The sequence below is a fragment of the Halichondria panicea genome, chromosome 5, assembly GCF_963675165.1.
Source record: "Halichondria panicea chromosome 5, odHalPani1.1, whole genome shotgun sequence".
NCBI classification, from domain to species: Eukaryota; Metazoa; Porifera; class Demospongiae; order Suberitida; family Halichondriidae; genus Halichondria; species Halichondria panicea.
This window is the reverse complement of record NC_087381.1, coordinates 1,771,582-1,794,301: the sequence shown is the minus strand read 5'-3', so window position 1 is coordinate 1,794,301 and position 22,720 is coordinate 1,771,582. Positions and strand designations below refer to the sequence as shown.

Here is a 22,720-nt window from a genome sequence, read left to right as displayed (position 1 = left end):
TTGACAGGAACAAGTAGTGCAGTAGAGTAGCAACAAACGCACACCCAACCTATTATTATTGTGCAACGATTTAATTATGACTGTATAGTAAAAACTTGACATGCACACATTAGTACCCAAAATCAGCTGCACAAACACTTGATTTGTGCTTTTTGTCACTATACAACTTAGACTCACAGTATCGCCGACGGCAGCACTCACTCCAGCAACAAAAACAGAATAGGATAGAAGCATGGAAATAAAGAGATTCAGATGAACAAAGTTGTGGACTTTGGCTGAAGTATAAGCAACTTTTTCCTACAATTAATGTAAGGCAGAGAGGAAGTAATTTGTATGATATAAAGCGAGAAAACACACTGAATGACCACATTTAGTATTCACTGAAGTACAACTCACACGTATATAGTTTTAGTGAGGAAAGGTTCTCTATAGCTGTTATACCAAACCTCTATATAATTATGCATGCAAAGTGTCCATGATTTCTCACCCTTGGACGAGATAGAAGATGACAGCAATCAGAAGACTGATGATAGAGATAGCACAGCCAATATAGGACACCACAGCAAGAGCAAATTCATCTCCTCTGGTTTCATTCTGCAGAAATCAAATATAGTATCTGAAACTATAGGGTTTAACCATGCATGCATGCATGCACTGCACTGCATGAATCCTAGACCTATAATTATATATATGAACATTTTGCATTTGAAGGATAATCATTTTCACTTTTGCCGAATATTATGAGACACGAAAAGGGCTTGGAAACTAGACTTTGAACCCCCCAAAATTGCGTTCATTTTTAATGCCATTTTGGTACCGTTCTAACAGCAGTGAAGAGTACTGCAAAGCTGGTTAGATGAGAACTTGTACAATTAACAGTACTCCTGCCGGCTCCATCTGAAGCATTCCCCACAGTGTTCACTCCATCAGTAATCCATCCTCCGTTTCCAACACTGAAAAAACCTCAATTTAACTTATAGTGGTTGCGATAAATATGATACTGATACTCAATGATCTGGTATATAGTTGAGATTATAATTATACAGGTGCATTCTACTCTAGCAGCCAGGTTTGAGACTGCATGAGTATATATATTGTGTGCTAATCAGAGCAATACTGTTAGTGAGCAATTCACTTACGGATTTGAGAAATTCCAGAAAACGCAATGATACTGAACTGTACTTTCATTAACCTGAAGTAAGCAACTTTGAATATATATAATCAGAAATGTGTGTAGTCATGCATGCATGAATTGATTAGTGTTAATACCGGTACTTGCATGAATGAGTTCCCAATGAAATGACTCGATTTTATCCACAAACACTTGCACAATAATATATATAGCTTTGGTTAGTTGCATTAACTTGCAGAACTTGACGATAACCTTATTATACACTATGTAGCTGAGACACTGTTATGAGTCATTGACATTCTCAGGCCACCATAATAATTATATTATGGCAGGGTTATAATTATATGTTAAGTATATGTGGCTACTCGGTTAGTAACACTCAATCTCTGTGAGTACTATAGCAACTTACTTGGACAGATTGAAAACTGAAATTTAAGAGGATCGGAGATTCTTTGAGAGATACAGATGCACCAGTGAAGCCCCTATCTCCGACCTGGGAGGAAATTACCACTGAAGCACTTCCAGTGTTGTTATCTAGTCCACGAGCAGAGGAGGGAAGGAAAGCCTCTAGGTTTGAAGCAGGATGAACGAAACCGGTAGGCTACTACCTGCATGTCAATTGTGTGTATAAAAATGAGCACACTGCAAACGCTCACTCGAATAAAGGCCTATATACATGTATACACATATATATACGAATTTCCAGTGCCCTATGAGACCCATATATACATCGTATGATCATGAACATATAGACAGGCATTCTACTTTCATGCAATGAATAAATAAATGTTACAAGAGGATAGTAGAATTATTAGAGGGAGTCTGTGATAGTATAAAAATAGCGACTATATACCATTTTTCTGACTCAGCCTCTCTTGTAGAAACCCTGGAGGAATACTTATCTGAGCGGGAACAAACGCTGAAAAGGAATAGTTCGCCAAATCTTCCTGTTGAGGGAATGTTAGGTCCTTCTTGAGCTCATCCATTTGAGATCCATCATACAGCTTAGCAGAAATCGCTGCATGTCAAACAGATTAAAGCAAAATCAATAATTAGCTATACTCTCTATATATGCAAGCATGCATGTATAGGCAAATTTATGCGTATTGTTTTTGGTAAAACACACAAACCAAAGCTCACCTATATTAATTAAATTGGGCCTTGATATTCTGACAGGCTCAGTTAAGCCATTTCCACTCTGAGAGCGAGCCATCAGTACACTAAACCTCTCCACGTTGCTGAGAAGCACTTGACTACCTCCTGTATTCTGGGACGCACATGTATATAATTATACAAATTAACATAATTATATAAATTATGCCTGAATGAAATTTACTTCTTGCAAAGCCATCCAAGTTATTGAGTTATTTCTCTCCAAGATATTACTGAAGACATCCACAATAAGCTGTAAAAGTATGAAACAATCATTAATTACAGCTAGGATATATTTGTTTGCTTTTTTATTATTAACCTCATTGGTTACTGTGGTTACTGTATCATTTCCCACTTGTTCCAGGGCATTAATAACAGCAGTCAACACTTGATTAGTCGTGTTGAGGGAGGAGGGCAGCAGTGGAGTGGTATCAACTTCAGTGATCACTTCTAGTTGCTGAGTGATCACTACCGTGTTCTACAATAGTAGCAGAGTCCAGGGTGCCAGACAGAAGGTCAGAGGCCTATACAGAAACAGGTGTGTATAATTATAATACGTAAAGTAACGGGATACATGTACTATAATAACAAGTGCGTATATATGCGTACAGTATACGGGATACATGACTGTAATTATGTAAGCTACTCTAAATAAATGAAGGTAACACAGAATATGTGCAGGAGTACATGCTCGAACTGAGAAGTTAATATTCCCCTTCTACATATTACACTACTGCATATATGCAAATGCACGCCAATTATTGCTGTCTGCATGCATAATTAGTCTCACCTGAACTTCTATTTCCATAAACTCCATTTGCTGACAGCTTAATACATTCGGATTCTCCCATTCTCCGTCACTATTACAGAGCCTTGTTGCTTGGCCTGCATGCATAACAAAGAACAAGTGAGAAAAGAGTTAAACTTATAACACCACATGGTAGAAGCCTATTTTGTATTACAGCACGCGATAATAGATGCACTTTAGCAACATCCTCACAGGACGTAGCCAACTGCATTGAATACTGGCACCTACGTACACTCTAACAATCCAGTTAGTATGAAATACATGCACGTATGCCTCAACACATTTATATTCGTACAATTTGACCTTACCAGTAGAGTTTCCTCCAGGACATTGCTGTGTGCTAGTTGAGCCGCTGGGTGTGTTTGGCCACTCTATACTCCAGGTCAAATCAAGATCTAATTCACAGCTGCCATTGAATTCTAAGAAGAGAGAAAGACACATACCGTATATGCTCGATCAGAGGCCGCTCTTGTATAAAGGCCGCACTCAAATAGTAGCCTCCCTTAATTGCTAGCCAAATGAAACATTTAGTAGCCGCGGCTCCTGATCAAGCATATACGGTATACGTACATATATATATATATACAAGCATAATTATTATAGGCTATAGACCACCGCCACCATACGTACATCATGCAGGCAACTTTCAGGCAATTTGTTGCCTGCAACTGTTAATTGTATGCAACCAAGTTGCCTGCAATTTTGCAAGCAACTGTTTATACTACTCGTACCCTGACTTTGTATAGTGCACTTCAGCATTAACTTCCAAAATGTTGTTTCTATAATACACATAATAACTCAGTAATGAATCACTATAAGGCCACTATTCTACTATGCAGGTAAACTAAGAGGTGGTGGGCCTACATGTTCTATGGGTGTAATAGCGTAATCGTAGCGTCACAGTTAATATGACGTCATTATAGCTGGAGTATACATTCTAGAGAAATGAATTATTTTTAGCAACACTTCTCAGAAACAGCACATGCTGATTGCATAGTTCTTGATACAGGTGTGCTACAAATCACAGATGATATTTACTCAAGAACACTATAAACAATAAACTCAACAATGCTCATTAATTGAACAGTGACGACAATGATATGACACAGAGTTTGGCAAATGTGGTTCCGTGTTTACTATATGTATACAGCAGTTCAAACTTACCACATACAAAGTTGGTACCAGATACTTGACCTAGAGGGCAGTTTTCAACACAACTACTCTCACTAAAGTAGTTGCAACAAGTCTGGTCACTAATTTCTGAGCCAAAACAGCGTCCAAGACCAACAGCACAGTCACATTCTATTAAAACAGTTCATATTAAAAGCTTACACTGGTAAGTGACAGAGTATACTTACCAACACAATGGGTAACTTCTGAAACCACCAACTGTAAAAAGTTAACAAAAGTATTGTCTGGAGGAAAGCACAATGAACAAGTAGAGGCTAGTGAAGTTGAAGCAGTGGCCACAGGATTTGGTGTTAAGGGAGAAGCACTAGTGCCGAGGAGAGTGAGAGACCAGGCACGATCCACACAGCTCAAAGTTAGTTGGGCTGTGATGACTGCAGAATTATCACAGAATGCAAGCGTGCGGTTACCAGTAGTGGTACAGACATAAGAAAAGAGAGCTGATGTGTATCTGTATCTGTCTCGAATCTCATGCTGGGCTTCACACACAATATGTATGCTACCAGGAATCAGACGAGTAGAGACGACAATGCCATCACCAACTGTTGTGATAATAGCGGCAGACACCAAACCAGTTGAGGACAAGTCCGTGGTTCCCAAGTTTCCTTCAGTTAATCTTTCACAAGCATCTGCCGGTAATTCTTGAGAAAAGACTTGGCCTACAAGCAAGGCCTCAAAACAAACGAGCCTAAGAACCCACATCCTACTAGAGTTAGAAAATGTTATAGCTTAGACCCTACATGCAGCTCTCACTATATATAGAGCTGCATAGTTTCACATTGTCTTGGTAACAGAGTGCAGGTAGCTGCCCACTTGTTATAATTGAATTACTATAGCCACAGTTTCTATAGTTATAATCACACACTCAACATGAGCTAGCTATCATCATTATGTGTGCTAGCCTCGATCCCAGGCCGAGTTTTCGCTTTTGTTCGCCTATTAGTAATCGTTATAAAAGCAAAAACTCGGCCTGGGATCGAGGCTATATGTGTGCATGAGTACTCAAGCATGCACATGCATGCACATGTTTGGTGTAACCTTGGTAATCCCAAATTACCCGCTATACGGTATACTATCAATCTACTCAGACAAGAGGTTAGAACACCACAGTACATTTGTTTAAAGTGATGATATAATAATTTACTTCATTAAAACGTGTCATTGGCGACCCGACTGAATTTGCATAAAAAAGTAAACGCCGCTGTTAAAAATTAAGCTCAAAGGTATCGCATATTTGGATGATGGATTTAAATTGAGGTCTTATAGTATACATGCACAAACTGAGACCTTGACCTGCTGTACATACTTGAGCAAGCTTATACTGAGTAATCATTGTTATTAAACATTTTAACTCATGTGTACTGCAGAGTTATTTTTTAGTAGAGCAGCCCCAACCAGCCAGCCTCTATATAGTGTATTTGCACTTATAGTGGACCCTATATAGCCTCCCACTAGAGAGGACAACCTCTCACTAGCTAAGTACACTGACAAAAACAACCTCCCACAAGCGGACTTTCTTGGGACAGAGGACAAGCTTCGTGCTCCCAACTGCCCCACTCTGTGCCTTATTTTCAGCGCAAATATATCTGTTTCAATCATGTTTCCTACATGGGAGAAGATGTACTGAAATTGTTGCTCCAACACTGAGGCTCAGCTCCTCCACTAGCCTCGATTCTAGGCCGATTAAAATACGTATTTTAATCGGTCTTGAATTGAGGCTACTCCTCCACTAGCTCACTGCGCAAAGCAGCTCATAATAATTATTATGTCATTATTAATTGCACTATCAGTACATTTTGTACTCTAGGTGTAAGTGAGCCCCACCCAGTTATTAGCTTAGCTAACCATAGATAGTGTAGAAAGAGGGATTGGAAACGGGATCACGTGGGCTTATCAAGTGTGTGTAATAAACACAAAACAGTCCAGGCATAGTAGCCTCGAGACCAACCGTTCGTTATCTGAAAGAACGCCTGGTCAAGTTCCAATGTAGCACTTGTCCAGCAGTCCAGGAATTTCTTGGACCGGTAATTGCCCGCACAAGGTCCGCCCAAGGTGTATTACCCATGAATATCATTAGTAGCTATAAAACGCTGACTCAGCTGGACGAGTGCTACATTGGAACTTGACCAGGCGTTCTTTCAGATAAGGAACGGCTGGTCTCGAGGCTACAGGCATAGATAGTGTAGAAAGATTTCTACACTATCTTATGGTGTAAGGCCACTCCAAATGAGAGACTCATTATGGCCATTATTTCTCTAATTATCCAATGAAATATTGAAATTACTTTTTTCTTGTTCTTTGTTTACTGTTTGTGGGGGTATGTGTGTATAGTAACATTTTTGTGGGTGATTAATTAAATTCATTGATGACGCAACACATTTATAATGAGATTCATAGTAATGAATAATGATAATACTGCTCACACCCGCATATAATTTACTAGAGTCTCTGACAGGAACCAGTCTCATTTGGAGTGGCCTAAAGCTGTTTTTTTGTTCATTGTTTGAATATTCTAGCTGAATATTCTAGCAGTAGTTTCAGAACCCAGCTCAGAAGCAGCAACCTTGAAAATCCGGGATATCCGAGGTGAATAGAGCAGTTTTCTTTCGGGGTGCTAAATCTGGGACAGTTGACTGAATTGTAAGAAGCATTGCCAAGAATGAGTTGCTTGCTGTGGAAGTCAGTCACTTTTATGAGCCTGGTTTGGGCTGTTAGAGGTGAGCTCTTACTTTTGAATTTGCTATAGATCTATTGACTGCATGCTTCTGCACTCTCCTTAATCTGGCCACCCTTGAGACAGTGCAGCTTGGTCAGAATAGTGAGGTGGCCTTAGAAAGTGGCTACAAAAAGTACCCTACCTTAACTAATGACGGTTCTGTCTCAAGGATAATGAATCATTATTATTTTGCTCTCTATTCCAATTTTATTTGCCAAAACGTCATATCCGGCCGTAATAAACGTATTATATAATCTAGTTTTGGGCCCACGCATTTCACTCCTGAGTATATACTGCATGTTGAAGTCACAAATCTTAGTACTTGTGTCAACTGTTTGAAATTGTGTTAACACTGTAAGCACAATCCGGCCCTCTTATTTCAGAAAATGGGCGTCTCCCGAAAATGTGCATGCGCATTGCGCTGTTACTATGGAAACAAGCTTGTTGTATCTAATTTTGGGTATGGCTTCAACAAGCAAACTACCGTATAGCGCGAAATTTTCGAGGGGATTAATTTTCGCGGATTTCGTGGGTTAGAATTCTACACGAAAATTAAGTCCACGAAAATTGTTAAATTACCTGCTATAACGTGCAAAGATTTAAGGCGTAGCTTCCGGTAAGCATGCAGTCATTCCGCGAACATTGTGCAACGAAATGTGCTTTTAGAGGCCAATCCATGAAATATAAGTGCCTCGAAAATTTCGCGCTATACGGTATATACTACATGTATAATGAAAGCACCGCGGGTGCTGATGCCTCGGTGGAGGTGCCAAAGCTACATAACATAAAACTAGCTTTTATACACACATTGATTATAAATTATTATTATCATGATGAACATCTTTTATTTTGCTGCATGCAATCAACCAAATAGTGGGTAATGATCAACCATGATTGTTGTTAAAAACGATCGATGCCAAAAGTTCAAGTCTAAAATTAATGGCTGCAAGTCAGCAGAGCCTTGCAGCTCTCTGCTCACTCTTGCAGCTACCAATAGCTAGCGTTCTAGTGCAGAGCTAACTACTAAGTAGAGTAGTAACACTCGGTGAACAAGTTTTGCTACGGACTTTTCTGAAAAGGCTGCAATGGCATTCCAAGTAAGCAAAACTAGGCATAAATCGAGAACGAAGCATTATTTTGCAAATCCACGAATTAAAATCCAAGTAAACATGACTAGAAGCCTATAGAAACTCTTACTTGCACTTGATTCATCCTTGAGCAGCTGTAGCGGTCTACACAGACACACACAGACACACACACACAGACACACAAACACACTACCGTATACCTCGCTTGCGCATGCGCACCGAGGCATAATTATTAACCCGAGGCACGCCACTACGCCACAGGTTATAGTAATCGGTCAGTCTGTCTGTCTTCTGTCATTCTGTGTTGATAACTGCGGCTATAATCATTAAATCGGTTATGACGTCATGCCCTCGTGCTGTACAGCTAAATACATGCAGCTACATGCAGCCCTCGCGCTAGCCTCCTTCACTAGCCTCCCCTGAAGAGAAGGCCTGCTACTAACTGCTTGCGCATGCGCAACATTATTGGATATTTGTTCCCGTAAAATGTCCTATAATACTGAATTTATCACGAAAATATTCTGACAAAGTATTGAAGTCATACACAGAGCTATTTAGCCAGCTAGCTAGCTAGCTAGAGACAAAGCTGTAGTTTTGTTGTACAGCTATGCACAACTATTTTCTTTCTGATAGAGCCAGTAGCAGTATAGTAGACTTTCACCAAAGTTAGTATTAGATGGGCGTGGCCTGTCCATTAGGCTATTGTCAGCTTTCACTCCCTTCAGACGATTGTCATCCACACTGTTGCAGGCTGTGGGTCTTTTGTTAGCATAGCAGGCTACGGGTAGCTATCAGCTCTTTCTCAGAGATGGGCTAGAAACCTTCAATCGAACTTTCTATCTACTTCCTTCAATCCACTTCCGTTCGTTGTGACGTCTTTGTTTTACTGAGCATACACGTTGTTATCCTGTGTTAGCCGGTATCTGGCTAATGGTTAGCGCATGCACAAGCAGTCGATACCAGGCCCTCTCTTCGAGGAAGAGCGGCCTGGAATCGAGGCTACCCTCGCGCATGAGTATACATTATGTGTGGGAGGGGTGTGGCCTACTTATATAATCATCAGTGTATTAATTTTCGTGCCTTCCATATAATTATATATACAGGACAAATAAGTGGAGACCTGAGGCTGGTAGGCAGAACAGGAGGCTTCTCTGGCAGATTGGAGTTCTTCTACAATGGACAATGGGGGACAGTGTGTGATGATAGCTTTGGTCCAAATGATGCAAGAGTGGCTTGTCGTCAACTAGGGTTCTCAAGCTACACTCTATACGGAAATGTTGCAACACTAGGGTGGGTGTGTATGCTCATCAGAAAAGATAGTCGTGTTAACTATAATTATATATCCTTTCATGCATGACTCGCTATTGAATTGAAGAAATTGTACAGTTTGTACCAAAGTTTCTATTGCATGCAGCTTCGATATATAGTTCTGATAATGATTTCCTTATTTATAGTTTTTCCCAAGCTTCATCAATCACTCGGATATGGCTGGATGAGCTTCGTTGCTCAGGAATTGAGAGCAGACTCATTGATTGTCTTGCTAACCCTATTGGAGTTGAAGATTGCAGCCATTCAGAAGATGTGGCCTTGATCTGTTTTACAGGTATAATAAAATTATATAGTATCAATACAGTAATTTGCATAGCTGAGACATTGGCATTATTATCACAATAATTATGACTAATATCAAGAGTACATGAATAGGAGTAAGCAACTACTATACAGCCCATACAAACGTGTTGTTATCTCACTGTGTCATGTCACGTCATACTACATGTGCATGTGTAAAACGCCCACATCTCAAGTGGCCTACAACCACAATCAAAACAGTGTGGTTAATTACATACATTGTGCAAGCACACTTGGTAGAATGTCCAGGTGGCTAGCTCTTGCACAAAATGAAGAAAAGCAAAGAAACATGAACACAGCAAAGCAACTGTGATAGAAGTTGCCAAAAAGCTTGCTACTGAATAAAATAATCTAGCATTGGTGAGAAAATTAACTGAAGAAGTAGAGAAGCTACCACAACTAGAGATGTACCCGGAGAGAAAACAGGTTTTTATCTATAGATGATGGCTTGGTAAAGCTTGCAGACTGCCTGTGCAATCAATACAAACAATTTTACATCAAGTGTATAGAGGCAAAGATGCATACTTAAATTTTCGTGATACGATTTCCTACGTTTAATATTATTATTATTATTATGAGAGCTTTACAGCATATGACAGTACAGAAAATAGAGTAAGGTAGTAAGGTCTAGCAGGCATACATCCTAATGCTAACAGACTGACCCCTTTTCAGGGGCAGCTGCATGGAACAAAACAAAACAAGAAAAAACAAAAAACAACAACAAACAAAACAAAAATCATTATATTGTGTGGCAGTTCTGGCATGGGCATATCAGGTGGTACGAGCATACATCCGATTGTTCAAAGTTAGATATTAAATATTGCCGTACTTTTTGTTTTATACTGTAGACAGATGCTGAAAAGTCCAATATATCAGCCGGGAGTGAGTTCCATAATTTGGCAATTCTGTTTAGGTAGAAATGTCTAGTATAGTTGGTTTTTCCCCTTGTCACGTAAAGTTTCCTTCCAGTCTGATCTGCTCTTGTTTCACTTGATGTGAATGATCACGTTGCGTTGCATCTGGGGTAGAAATGAAGCTCTCAAAAGACTCACAAGTAATCGACTCAGACTTTGAAGAAATTCCTACTTTTAGTGCATGGGCATCCCTTGTTACTGCTGTGTCTCTCAAGGTTGATGTTGTTTCCTCAGACACACAACTTGCAATATTCCATGACATTGCAAGTAAGAGATGGAGCAGCTTGTCACACCTCTAGTTTAGTTCTCTCTATACACGGTAACCCAGCACCACACACAATGCTAACTACTTTGCATTGGATCAAACATGTTATTCAGCAAAGATTAGTTACCAATTTCATGGTGAACAGCCAATTCTAGATGATATTAGCTGAGTAGATCTAGATCTATGCTGTTCTAAAGAGTACTCTAAGTCTTGTATATAGTTTCAGCCTAGCCTGCACATGCCCTTGCACTCTTGTTGACAATTTCTAAGTGAGCCTACCATGCAGCCTAGACTGGCGGCGACAGCCCCTCGCGTGCGTAGCGCGAGGGACTGGCAAACTGCCTATCAGTCACTCGTCTCAGCTGCAACGAGCATTGCAGCCTATCAGATTGCTCAACGTCATATTAGCCGTAACCGCACTTACACTTCAGGGGATTCAGTGCATTCCATAGTAGCTAAATCTCATAGCAAAATTTAACCACATTATCTATAATGATATTCATGTTTGGTAGTGTCATATGATCTATACACTTCCGCTGAGACGAGTGACTGATAGGCAGTTGGTCAGTCACTCGCGCTACGCGCTCGGGCGGCTGTCGCCGCCAGTCTACATGCAGCCATACATGGTCATGTACACAAAGTAACCACAGTTTACACTACACAAGTGTTTGTGACGTAGTGAGATAATACCGATGGTGTGTATAGTAGTTGCTTACTCCTATTCATGTACTCCTGCTAATATTTATTGCTTATCGACGCTGATATACTATTTATGCAGGTTTATCGTTATCCTACAACTGGAAAATAGCTATAGCTGGAATTGTAGTGAGTCTTCTTGTTGCTATCCCCATCGTCACACTTTTGATTGTATTCTCGGTCCGTAGTTTAATAAGGAGAAGACGTCGTCTTGCTCTCTACGCACGCAGTACTCCCCTAATCAATAATGCTGCGTCGACAGATGTAGTCGGCGTCACTGCGTCAAATACACAAGATACGGCCTATCCTGTGCAGCAGCCCATGGATCAAACTCCTCCCTACTCGCCACAGCCCCCCCCTCAAAATATGCAACCAGTAGCTGTCTACCCAACTGGACAATATGCTGACCCCGAGTATCACACGTCCTACCCTCAGCAGCCCCCAGCCCCTTATTCCACTGGACAACCATCCCCTGCTGGACAACCACTCCCTGCTCAGTACCCCACTGGACAACCACCTCCTGCTCAGTACCCTGCTGGACAACCACCCCCTGCTCAGTACCCCGCTGGACAACCACTCCCTGCTCAGTACCCCGCTGAACAACCACCCCCTGCTCAGTACCCCGCTGAACAACCACCCCCTGCTCAGTACCCCACTGGACAACCACCTTCTGCTCAGTGAATTGAACTTTAACTGATAGTGATAGTCACTGATAGCAAATTAATTAGTATCTGCATGCTGTATAACATGTGGACTGATCTGTACCATATCACTTTCCACTTTTTTTTTTTACTTATAACACGCTTTGCTTGACTGTTAATAATTTTGATAGTATATATCTCAGCACAGTAAGCCCTTAATCAATTAGCTTGTCAATTCTACGACAGTTTAGTGGGCATAAGTTTTGCATAACGACGTTCTCATGGCAAAAAAATGGTATACCAAAAATAATGGTTGAAAGTGGATATTATAGTTCAGCAGGATAACCTTACAATTATGTCTTGTGTCATGAATATTGCAGTTGTGTTTATGTTTACAAAATTACGTCTTATTTTTTGAGGCACAATTCTCAAGAATTGAAGGTGAAAAAAAGCAATTCTTTATCAATTAATAAGGCCTAACTATTAGCCTCATTTGGTATTAAATTCTACTCATAAATTAATGTTATGTGTATAATAATTATGCCTCGAGGTGTAACCGCACGAGGGATACGGTAAAGCTGTGTGTACGTGTGTCTTTTCCAGCTGTAACTGCTCAATGCAAAGAAAACTAACAGCTTCTATAGGATTTTGATTCGTGGATTAGCAAACTAAAGCTTCTTTCTCGAGTTATGGCTACACATTGAAGGCTGTTGCAGTCTCTTGAGAATCTTTCGTAGCATCATTAATTTTGTTCGTACAACGCATAACATGGCATTAGCACAGCGCAGCTTGCAGCACTCGTTATATGATGCGTTTCTATTATAATGTAGTTTTAATGAGTCCAATTATCTGAGAGTATAATGTTTGCGATTTTTACAATTAATTGCAGAAATAGCAGAAATTAATACCCGGGAAAATATTATGTCACCTTAATTAGGTATTAGTAAGGTATAATGATAACAAAAAGCTCAGTAGCTAGGTTACTAAACAGACTTTATTGTACTGTATATGCATTCATGAACAAAGTGAGTTACTCTAGCGTGCCGTTGCTAGGGCTTCCATAGTCTGAGTTGACTGTCTTCTCCGAAGGTGGCGATGAGGTTTTGGTGCGGGTGGTGCACTATACCAATGACATCTTTCTCATGAATCTGGGAGGAGAAATAAAGAAGGAAGGGAATAAGACCGAGACCAGCTCAAATAGGGCATCACGATATTTCTCAGTATAAGTGACTGATCAGTTATACACTGTACACATATAAAGACTGAGACCACACCAGACAAAAGCATCACAACACCTCAACGCTAAATATAATTATTTATAAGTCAATAAGCCAAGCCTATATAGAATTGCTATCATTTGGTTTTATTTATAAACATACATATGTAAGGATTCTATAAAGCAGAGTACACAACATCAACCAAGCACACACTCTCCCCCTCCACAATAACTTACCACTAGCGTATGCTCCAGCTTCCCTGTGGTTGTACTGAAGCAATAGAGAATCCTGTCCTCTGCTACACAATAGATCCAGTCTCCTCGGGGTGAGAGTATACAGCACAGGAAGTCTCCGCCCTCACGCTTACCAGAACTGAAACTCCTCACGATCTGCGAGAACAAGGGAAGGATGACCTGAATACTATAGCCTTGGATAGCATAAGAAATGTGTTCCAGTGTGCTCTCGCCGCAAATACAATTATTTCTTCCATTCCCCAATCGTATATGGAGAATTTGTGACCCATTAACCTGGCTATATTAGAGGGTGGCCTAGGTTGTAAGAGACAGAGTTCAACTTCTTAGATGCTATAATGTCTATTCATAATTATTTCTTATAGTTGCCGTGGTTCTAAAACATACCTGTCCCTGTGTGTTCATGAGCAGTAGAGTGTTGCTACGGTTACAGACGACAAACTGGTCGGGAGTCTTGGGTAGAAAATGGACGGAGTTGACGGTGATGTCAGCCTGACCCCCCGAGGGCGGACCCTTGAACGTGTTGATGCACTCGGTCGTCTTCAAGTTCCAGTACTAGAGAGAGAGTTACAGCAGTCCAATAATATCAACAGACTATCAGGGATGGGCAAGGAATACAATAAACTAACAAAGTTATCGCAAGACTAAAAGGACCATATTTAACATAATTAGCGTAAAATTCCTGTGGCAAGAGTTTCATAATAACTCCACAGTCCTTGAGCTAAATAATGGATAAGCACCACTCAAAGGTAGCACTAAAGTAATATTGAACTACATAACTCTCTCACCTTAACACTGCCGTCGCTACTGCACGACAAAATCTGCGGAGAGTCAGGAACAAACGTCACCATGTTCACGAACGACGTGTGACCTTTGAACTCTTTCAGCGTCTTCCCAGACTTGAGACCATGGATACGAATCGTCTGATCGTAAGAAGCACTGAGCAGCTGAGAGCCGTCTCGTGAGAACTGTACACTTGTGACCCCCTTAGAGTGAGCACGCTCGAATCTACGCAAGCACTGACCAGTCTGCAGCTTCCACACCTGGAGGGTTGAGCGGAGGGTTGGGAATATGTATATACCTGTAATTAGAACAGAGATGGGTGCGTATAATTATATTGAAACTCAGGGTTTCTTTTAGGATTTTGCACAAGTGGGTGAAAATATAGGTTCCAAATATCAAGCGGGTGGTCGACCAAGGTGCAGTAGAAAATTTGCTTGCTCCAAGCAGGTTAAAAATCACCACACCAAATCTGACAGTGATCACGTTAATTCTTGATAAAAGGAATGTGGTATTAAAGTACAGCTGTACAGCGTACTCATCTACAAGGTACTACATTCCATAATGATAGTATCAGAGCACATCAAGGTACAGGTATCACACAGTCTGTGCCTGTACCTTGATCTTCCCTCCATGTGACCCAGTGGCAAGCATCTCACTGTCTCTACTGAAGGCCACACACAGCACAGAGTCCTCCATCATCATGAAACTATCCTGAGGGGGTGACAACCATTATACACAGGTGCCAGCCATACACCACCAGTTGATCATATCCCATTTTAAGCTTTCAGGAAAATCATTGTAATAGTGGAACATTTAACAAAAGTACATGTAAGTTACATGTAAGGGCGTTCAAAAATGCTAAACTAGAACAGTCCCATACTGTATGTGTGTTCATCTAATGGCTAAAGTTACTAGCTGCCACTCAAATTCACCTGCGAATGTAAACGTACCATGCATGCTTCAGATGAGCAAATGAAGTCTATCAAAACGGCCAAAAAATGACCCTTGGAACAAATCATATGAAAGGGCTCTCTTTTTAAGCTTTCAAATAGAAATGAATGGACCTACAGTCTTAATTAGTTACAGCCATTCAAATGTGTTTCATTCACCTGTGCTTGATACTTGAGATCTTTCCTTATCTTCCCCGTGGTGAAGTTCCACACCTCAATGAAACCGTCGGCACTCCCGGTGACCAAGTACTGACCGTCCGGAGAGAATGCTGCACATTCAGGGTATGACTTGGTGCCAAACTTTATCGTCCTGTTGAGTAAGGTGGGATATTTCTCCTCCTCAAGATCTTTAATGGCAGCACGGCCTCTGTGTGTGTGAGGGGGTGTAAAGTGTGTGTGTGTGAGGGTGTGTAAAGTGTGTGTGTGTGAGGGTGTGTAATGTGTGTGGCATGCAGAGTTTCTTAATGCAGTTCTACTATCAAGAACTACACTTATACAACAAGCACGAAAAAAAGAAAAATCAAATATATAGAACTGAGAACATAATCTGAAAGGGCTCCTAGAAAATTAGTACAAGATACGACTGTCTGAAGATGCTACAACATGCATTATACGCACAGTCCTTGGGCCACTAATAACACCTATCTCTAGACCAACCTAACAGTATGGGTAGGGGGGTAGTCACCTGAACAAATCAATGACTGTTCCAGGAGGCAGCAGTCCCTGGTGTTGCTGCCACTTGAGGCTCTGACCCAGCAGTGCCATGAGTCTGGAGGGTGGTACCACTGACACCTCTCCAGATAGAGCCTGCGCTATGGCAGCACGTCGCTTCTCTTTAGAGCTGCCCTCTGGGTACGCCTAAGGGGAAAGGAGGGATTAGTGAAAATAACATCTGATTTCAGCTAAAAGTCAAGAATCCAATTATACATGTACGAATGCATACTGTTAAGAAAAGGCAATACTGTACTAGGAAAATAAGTAAAGGTTAAAGGTCAGTATTCTAAATTGCTCATTTTTAGAACACCCATACCGCATTATCCACTCACCTCTCTGGGGTCAAAGTACGATCTGGCGAGCATATTCTCTAGGTGTATGTATCTCTCAGGCTCCTCCTCCTTGAGTCTGATCATTGGGTCAGTCTGACGCAGCAGTGACCTTGCTGCACCCAGCTCACGAAGCTCTATCAGCTCAATCACAATCTACATAATCAATAGTAATAATTATATCATACAGTACCTACTAAACAGAAAGTAAACACACACACACAGACCAGTTATAATGTCTCAACTCCAATAAAGAGGTTACCTACTAACACAGGTCCAAACACATGCTATGGAGACTTTAGGGACCATTAACCTGGCTGTATTATAGAGGGTAACTTGTTAGACAAGCTTCACTGTATACACACACACACAGTACTCCCACACTCACACCTGTTCGTACAGATCTACGAGTGTCTTGTCAGGCAGCTTGAGGCTCTGGATCACTCACACACACCCCATCCCCCACACACTCACACCCACACAGAGTACACACCTGCTCGTACAGATCTATGAGTGTCTTGTCTGGTAGCTTGAGGCACCCACACACACCCCCACTCCCCACACACTCACACCCACACAGAGTACACACCTGTTCGTACAGATCTATGAGTGTCTTGTCGGGTAGCTTGAGGCTCTGGATCACCTGCAGCACAGTGTCCCAGTGACCGTGGTTGATCTCTGACACAAACCCGTCAATACTCTCCACAGTGTTTAGAGTTACCCCCGTCTCATCCTGTCGCCATGGCCAACAAGAATAGGTTACAAATAGGTTACGAACAGAGGAGGTCCGACATGCGTGCACGAATCACTACAAGTTCAGTGCATTTGGCCTAGACATTATCACGTGACCGCAATGACATCAATGCACTGAACTTGTAGTGATTCGTGCATGCATGTCGGACCTCCTCAGGGTTACGAAGCAACACAACACCATAAAATTATAGATGCATATATAAAAAGGGGCGGGGCATACCTGAATTGTTGCTAGAGTCCTGAGCAAATGGTTCTCTTTCAGATATTGCTCAACCAGCCGAATTATACTGAGGGGGAGGTTATAATTATAAAGGTATTTATTGCTATAACTTACTCTGTGGATTCTATCTCTAATGTAGTCATGTTTGCTGCTCCCAAACTACTATACACTAGAGGCACGTGTTTGTCTGGTAAGAATCGTTAACTAGACTTGTGACAAGTCTTGTCATACTCAACATAGCCTCGATTCCAGGTCGCGAAGAGAAAGGCCTGGAATCGAGGCTAGCTTCAGCAGTGCATGCCTAAATGTAAGGAATGTTCAACAGTCATGCAGCTCTGCTATAAAGAATAGTGTAGACACTACATTCACTGGACAACTGGAATACAAAGTGAAGTATGATCATAATTATACAGGTCTAGTGGCCGGGAGTTGGTATAATTATAACCATACATGTTTTATCTTCATCCTTTGCTATAAACTGAACTATCGATATTGAGTCGACCTTCTCTTAATTTGTGACATTCTAGTACTTTATATTTACTGCTTTACATCAGGTGCCTCAGTCATGTGCTCCTTAAATTGATCGGTTTGCTAATCAGAGCAGAGGCTGTTAGGACCGCGTACCGGTGGACCCACTACCATCATATGTAGGATCCACAGACTACACAAGTTGATGGTCGAGCAGGACAAGCAGTTAATTGGATCAAGAGATTAAACAAAACAACCTTTTGCTCTCGCAGTAGCTATATGCAATTTGATGATGTGGAGCTCTACTGAAGTTGACTGGAAACAAACAAACTGATGTAAAGAGAGACGCTTTTGTTAAAAGCAATTGATCTATACGGCAGTGATCAACTGTTTGTCAATCTGGAGAGATTACAAACCCATGCATGCAGTGAAGCAACCTTCAGAGCACTGATTAAGATCCTATTGAATATTAGGAAAGATTAAGAGATTGTTACCAAGATCTGCCAGAATATACTTGAAAGAAAAGGTATCTGTCAGCACATGCATGACAAATTCACTGCATGCTGCACTGTTTTACTGTCTACACGGCATGTACTTAAATTATATATTATACCTCGAGGCGCTGCGAATCTATACGAAGGATACGGTATAAAGCTGACTGTGCATGTGTGTGCATGTGCATGTGTGTATGTGTCAACGGTTGCAATGCGACGAAAAAACAGCTTCTCTAGCCACGCTCTCTTGGATATTGATTTGTGGATTAGCCAACTAAGCTTCTTTCTCGAGTTATGGCTATAGTTTACTCACAGTGAAGGCTGTTGCAGTCTCTTCAAAATCTGTTATACGTATAGCATCGATCATTTATTCGCACAAACTTTCTATTCAACTTTAATGAGTTAGCCATACACTATAGCTAGCTAGCTAGCTGTTTGTTAGCTATATATACAAGAGCCAGGAAGCAAAGCTGCATGCCCACGTGCACACTTAGTCTCGATCCCAGGCTGTGCTTCCCTCTGAGAATGGGCCTGGTATCGACTGCTTGTGCATGCGCTAACCATTAGCTAGATACCGGCTAACGCAAGATAACAACGTATAATACTCGGTATAAAATGAAGTCACAATGAGGATTGAAGGTTTCTAGCCCATCTGATAGCATTCCGATAGCTGCCCCTAGCTTGCAATTGCTATGCCAACAAAGCCTGCAACAGTGTGCATATAGATGAGTTGATAATCATCTGAAGGAAGTGCATGAGAGTTGACACTATATAGCCTATATATGGACAGGCCATGCATGCCCCATCTAATACTATACCTTCGGTGAAATTTACTATATACTACTGCTATTGACTCTAAGTTGTAATAAACCTACAGCTCTGTCATTAGCTATACTAGGTCTGCACGTGTGTATTCTTAGTCCGTATATATTCAGGATTACGGGAAATTATTTACGAGAATAATTTTATGCATGCATGCGCAAGCAGTCAGTAGCAAGCCTTCTCTTCAATCCAAGGCCTGTGAAGGAGGCTAGCCTACATGCACTGTACTGCCAGAAGCAGCCCTTGTGAACTATGCTCTCATTGCAGATCAACCTCCTTTTTAAAATATACTTTTAAAACTTCTACATTGTAGATCTACGTACTTCTATATACTTCTATCCTTGAAGATCATTCATCAAGCCATCAGACAGACTTCTCAGAATCTGAACTCCTATTCTATAATGACTGTGTGGGTTCATTGTCTAGCACATATATACCTCTTAATTAATCATAATATACCTGATACTTTTAAGCGAAGCAAAACATAGCGAGAGGCATTAGCATGCACATGCAGCGTAGCTTGCATCACTCGGAATCGTATTTGTAAGGGATAAAATTATATATGAATTAAAAGGAACTTTGAAATTGAAACTGTTGAGTTCATGCACCGAGCAGCGTGCGGCAGTTCAAGTTTAACATTCAACCATATACAGTATGCACAAAACATATAAACGGTAAATACTAAGACAATAAAGATGCTCCCATGCATACACAAAGAGCGCCGCTAGGAGCAGGCCGCCGGGCTAGAGCACAAAGCAATAAAGAGACCTATACAAAAGAAGTAATAAGAACTCATGCAGGTATATGTACAATTAAACAGTAAACATTATAACACAGGAAATAGAAAGAACAGGAAATAACTAAGTGATTAACTAGCCAGCAAAGTCATTACAGAAACTAATTGTAAGGCTATAATACCGTTATAATCAGTCCTTCATGTTATCAATGGCGTCACCTCTGAAGGCCCATTTGTACTTGGGCTCAGGAAGTTGGGAGCATGCTCAGCTGTGTCCGTAGGTAGGCTGACTCTAGTGGAGGGTGGAGCAGTTTGTAGTCCTGGACCAGCCGTCTCGATATCTGCACTCACATGTCTTGTTCTGCTACAAAAGCTGTAGCACAAGCAGCCAAAAGTTAAGAGTGGGAAAAGCGACATAACAGTTTCAAAAATTGTTTGCCCTAAGGCTGGTAACCATGAATGTAAAACGAAATAACTTATCAAGAATAATAAAAGCTTTAGGACTTTAATTTCGTGCTGTACTAGTACAGCCGTGGCTCTTCTCTTAATTGCGATTTGCCTTCTCCATCGACAAAACCAGATACAAATTAGACTAGTGTTTCCTATCACGCTTATCATCACTATTGCAACTGGTAATGAGAAAAAACATGTTGCCGCTACATCTAGATCTATATCTATGATCAAGCTAATTGATGTGACAATTTTATGTGTAAACACACCGAACACCAACCCAATAAGCAATGTTATCATGATAAGCAAAAATTCCAAACAGTAATTTTGCCTTCTTGAGAAACAACATGAACAACCATACAATTTTGTTACCAGATTAAAGTAGACAGAGCAGAACAGTATACTCATCATCCATAGTGAACTAGTTATTGCACTCATATACAATATTCCACCGTCAACACAAAATTGGTACAATAAATCATCTCGTTTGAATGCAGGAATGCTCGCAAACCACAGCGCTCCAAGCTGTAGTGTAGTGATGACAGTTAGGTAGACCATCCTTCTTACTACAAAGTTAGTCTTCTTTCGACAGATAAAGACAATATTCAACACCATACCAATAAAGCTCAATGGAAACATCACTGAGAGAACTGCTGCTTCAGCAATGTAGACATCTGGCACGGTTGTGGTGCTGTTGGAATCCTGATTCGGATATAAATAGGCCGGATACAACGAATCATTTACAAGATAGTTGCAGTTCATTCTCACAGACTCCCAAGTCGAATATATATCAGCAATTCAAACCTACAGGTTCTTAAAGGTCATTGGCTAGTTAAAGCAAAGCTACTATCTTTAGATAAAGTCGACTCTTCCTAATAATCTCTATTATTCTATACACATGCATGCACCCACAGCAGTGCACATGTGACTTTCATTGTGGTTATAATTAGATTCATTTTCTTATTATAGATCTACCCCACGCATCAGGTCACTCGTCTATGCACACAACTGTGTTGTGTAAATCGAACTACAGTATATAGACCCTCGCTAATCTGAATAGAGCGGGACTAAACTCCATCTGAGTACTGGCATGAAATTTCCGGATTAACAGATATCGTTTAGTGATTATGAATATTCAGTGGCTATAGCTATAATTATATCCTTTAATTGTGAGGTTTCTGGTCCACTGATGAGGCATGTGACAAATGAATATTGTGTCTCAAACTGAAAGGTAATAGCTAAATTGGAATCATGACAATAATTCACGATGGCCAGGCCAAAAATGGGCATGTGTGGGATGGTCTGGTGGTCTGGCACAAATGGTTCGTATGCATGTATATATAATATAACATAATTATATTTGTCCCCATTAAGGTTATGTATTTTATACTCAGCTAGGGGCATCATATATTAGTGATTCAGTCACAATTTACCAAGCCACCCCTTTCTTATATCATTACCTCACACATAGTGACTGTAAAGTTATAATAATAATTTTAAGCCATGCCAATCTGGATGAGGTGGGGACACCAAGGCTCAACTGACTGTCAATATTCAAAGTATGGCCTGCGAGACATCCATCGAACATGAATTTAGTTCATGCATTGTTAAATACATTGATTCCCACACAAATATTGTATATTGTGAGCTGGTTTGGATTGCAGGTGTGCATGTGCATTGTTGTCGATGTAGGTGGTTGGTTTGTGGTTTCCCATTGTAAATATATGGAATCCTTCTTTCCTGTATGGTGTACTGACGTGACCATGTTTGGTAGCGTATATAGTGACCAACGATGATTTGACCAATCATAATTTCTGTTGCTATCTGCATTGGTCTGCATACCGTATAGCGGGTAATTTTCGTGGGGTAAAATATTCGTTATTTTCGTGGGCAAGCTGACCTCCACGAAATTTTAATGTAGGCGTGGCTTATCGAAACGTAGGAATGCCGTGCAGCCACGAGACTAAACGAACTTTTTACTCACGAAAACCACCTTTTCTCGAGTTAAACGAATTTTTTACCCCACGAAACTTACCCGCTATACAGTGTGTGTAGATCCAGTTGGTGAAAGCTACTTTATACACAATGTACAAGAATCAGGTAAATTGCTAATACATGTAATTATGTTCAAGTACTCAATCAATCGTGGTTTTGTTACTGTTAATATACTATCTTGTGTTATCTGCATGGAACTGGACGGCTTAGATGACCCCACCAGTGGGTTCAAATAATCCGTATTTGTTACTATACTTATTGCACACCTGTTGTTTGTGCCACTGCATGAATATCAACATGATCATGTAT

The 22,720-nt window shown here is 40.7% G+C and overlaps 3 protein-coding genes across 7 annotated transcripts in view; 1 reads left to right on the top strand and 2 right to left on the bottom strand.

The window, feature by feature from the left end:
• The window catches only part of LOC135336422 (mucin-3B-like), a 39,348-nt gene extending 34,174 nt beyond the window's left edge, over nt 1-5,174 (bottom strand). The window contains exons 1-2 of the mRNA XM_064532203.1: nt 4,451-5,174; nt 4,257-4,394 (exon numbers count right to left, since the gene is read on the bottom strand). Coding sequence (XP_064388273.1) covers nt 4,257-4,394; nt 4,451-4,982 — 670 coding nt within the window. The 5' untranslated portion in view covers nt 4,983-5,174. The remainder of the gene's footprint in view (nt 1-4,256; nt 4,395-4,450) is intronic.
• Nucleotides 5,175-6,685: 1,511 nt separating this feature from the next.
• On the top strand, nt 6,686-12,424 carry LOC135336574 (uncharacterized). Its single transcript, XM_064532429.1, has 4 exons — nt 6,686-6,997; nt 9,188-9,374; nt 9,539-9,687; nt 11,671-12,424. The coding sequence occupies exons 1-4, from the start codon at nt 6,940-6,942 to the stop codon at nt 12,267-12,269; spliced, it is 993 nt and encodes a 330-aa protein (XP_064388499.1). The 5' UTR covers nt 6,686-6,939; the 3' UTR covers nt 12,270-12,424.
• Nucleotides 12,425-13,130: 706 nt separating this feature from the next.
• LOC135336491 (WD40 repeat-containing protein SMU1-like) overlaps nt 13,131-22,720 on the bottom strand; it is a 63,662-nt gene continuing 54,072 nt past the window's right edge. For 3 of the 5 annotated variants that reach the window (XM_064532308.1, XM_064532309.1, XM_064532312.1), the window contains exons 9-11: nt 14,085-14,252; nt 13,683-13,835; nt 13,131-13,377 (exon numbers count right to left, since the gene is read on the bottom strand). In XM_064532308.1, the coding sequence (XP_064388378.1) occupies nt 13,279-13,377; nt 13,683-13,835; nt 14,085-14,252 (420 nt within the window). In that variant the 3' untranslated portion in view covers nt 13,131-13,278. Of the gene's footprint in view, nt 13,378-13,682; nt 13,836-14,084; nt 14,253-14,485; nt 14,741-15,095; nt 15,192-15,589; nt 15,798-16,115; nt 16,289-16,476; nt 16,630-16,863; nt 16,912-17,062; nt 17,207-17,446; nt 17,514-17,560; nt 17,704-22,720 lie in introns of those variants that run through there. The other 2 variants (XM_064532310.1, XM_064532313.1) reach the window with 2 other exon arrangements.

What these genes read in the sequence shown, in the direction of transcription:
- LOC135336574 (XM_064532429.1), top strand. Translation starts at nt 6,940, where the DNA reads ATGAGTTGCTTGCTGTGGAAGTCAGTCACTTTTATGAGCCTGGTTTGG. An exon ending in CCTGGTTTGGGCTGTTAGAG is followed by an intron (nt 6,998 to 9,187) that starts GTGAGCTCTTAC and finishes TTATATATACAG; the next exon opens with GACAAATAAGTGGAGACCTG. An exon ending in GGCCTTGATCTGTTTTACAG is followed by an intron (nt 9,688 to 11,670) that starts GTATAATAAAAT and finishes CTATTTATGCAG; the next exon opens with GTTTATCGTTATCCTACAAC.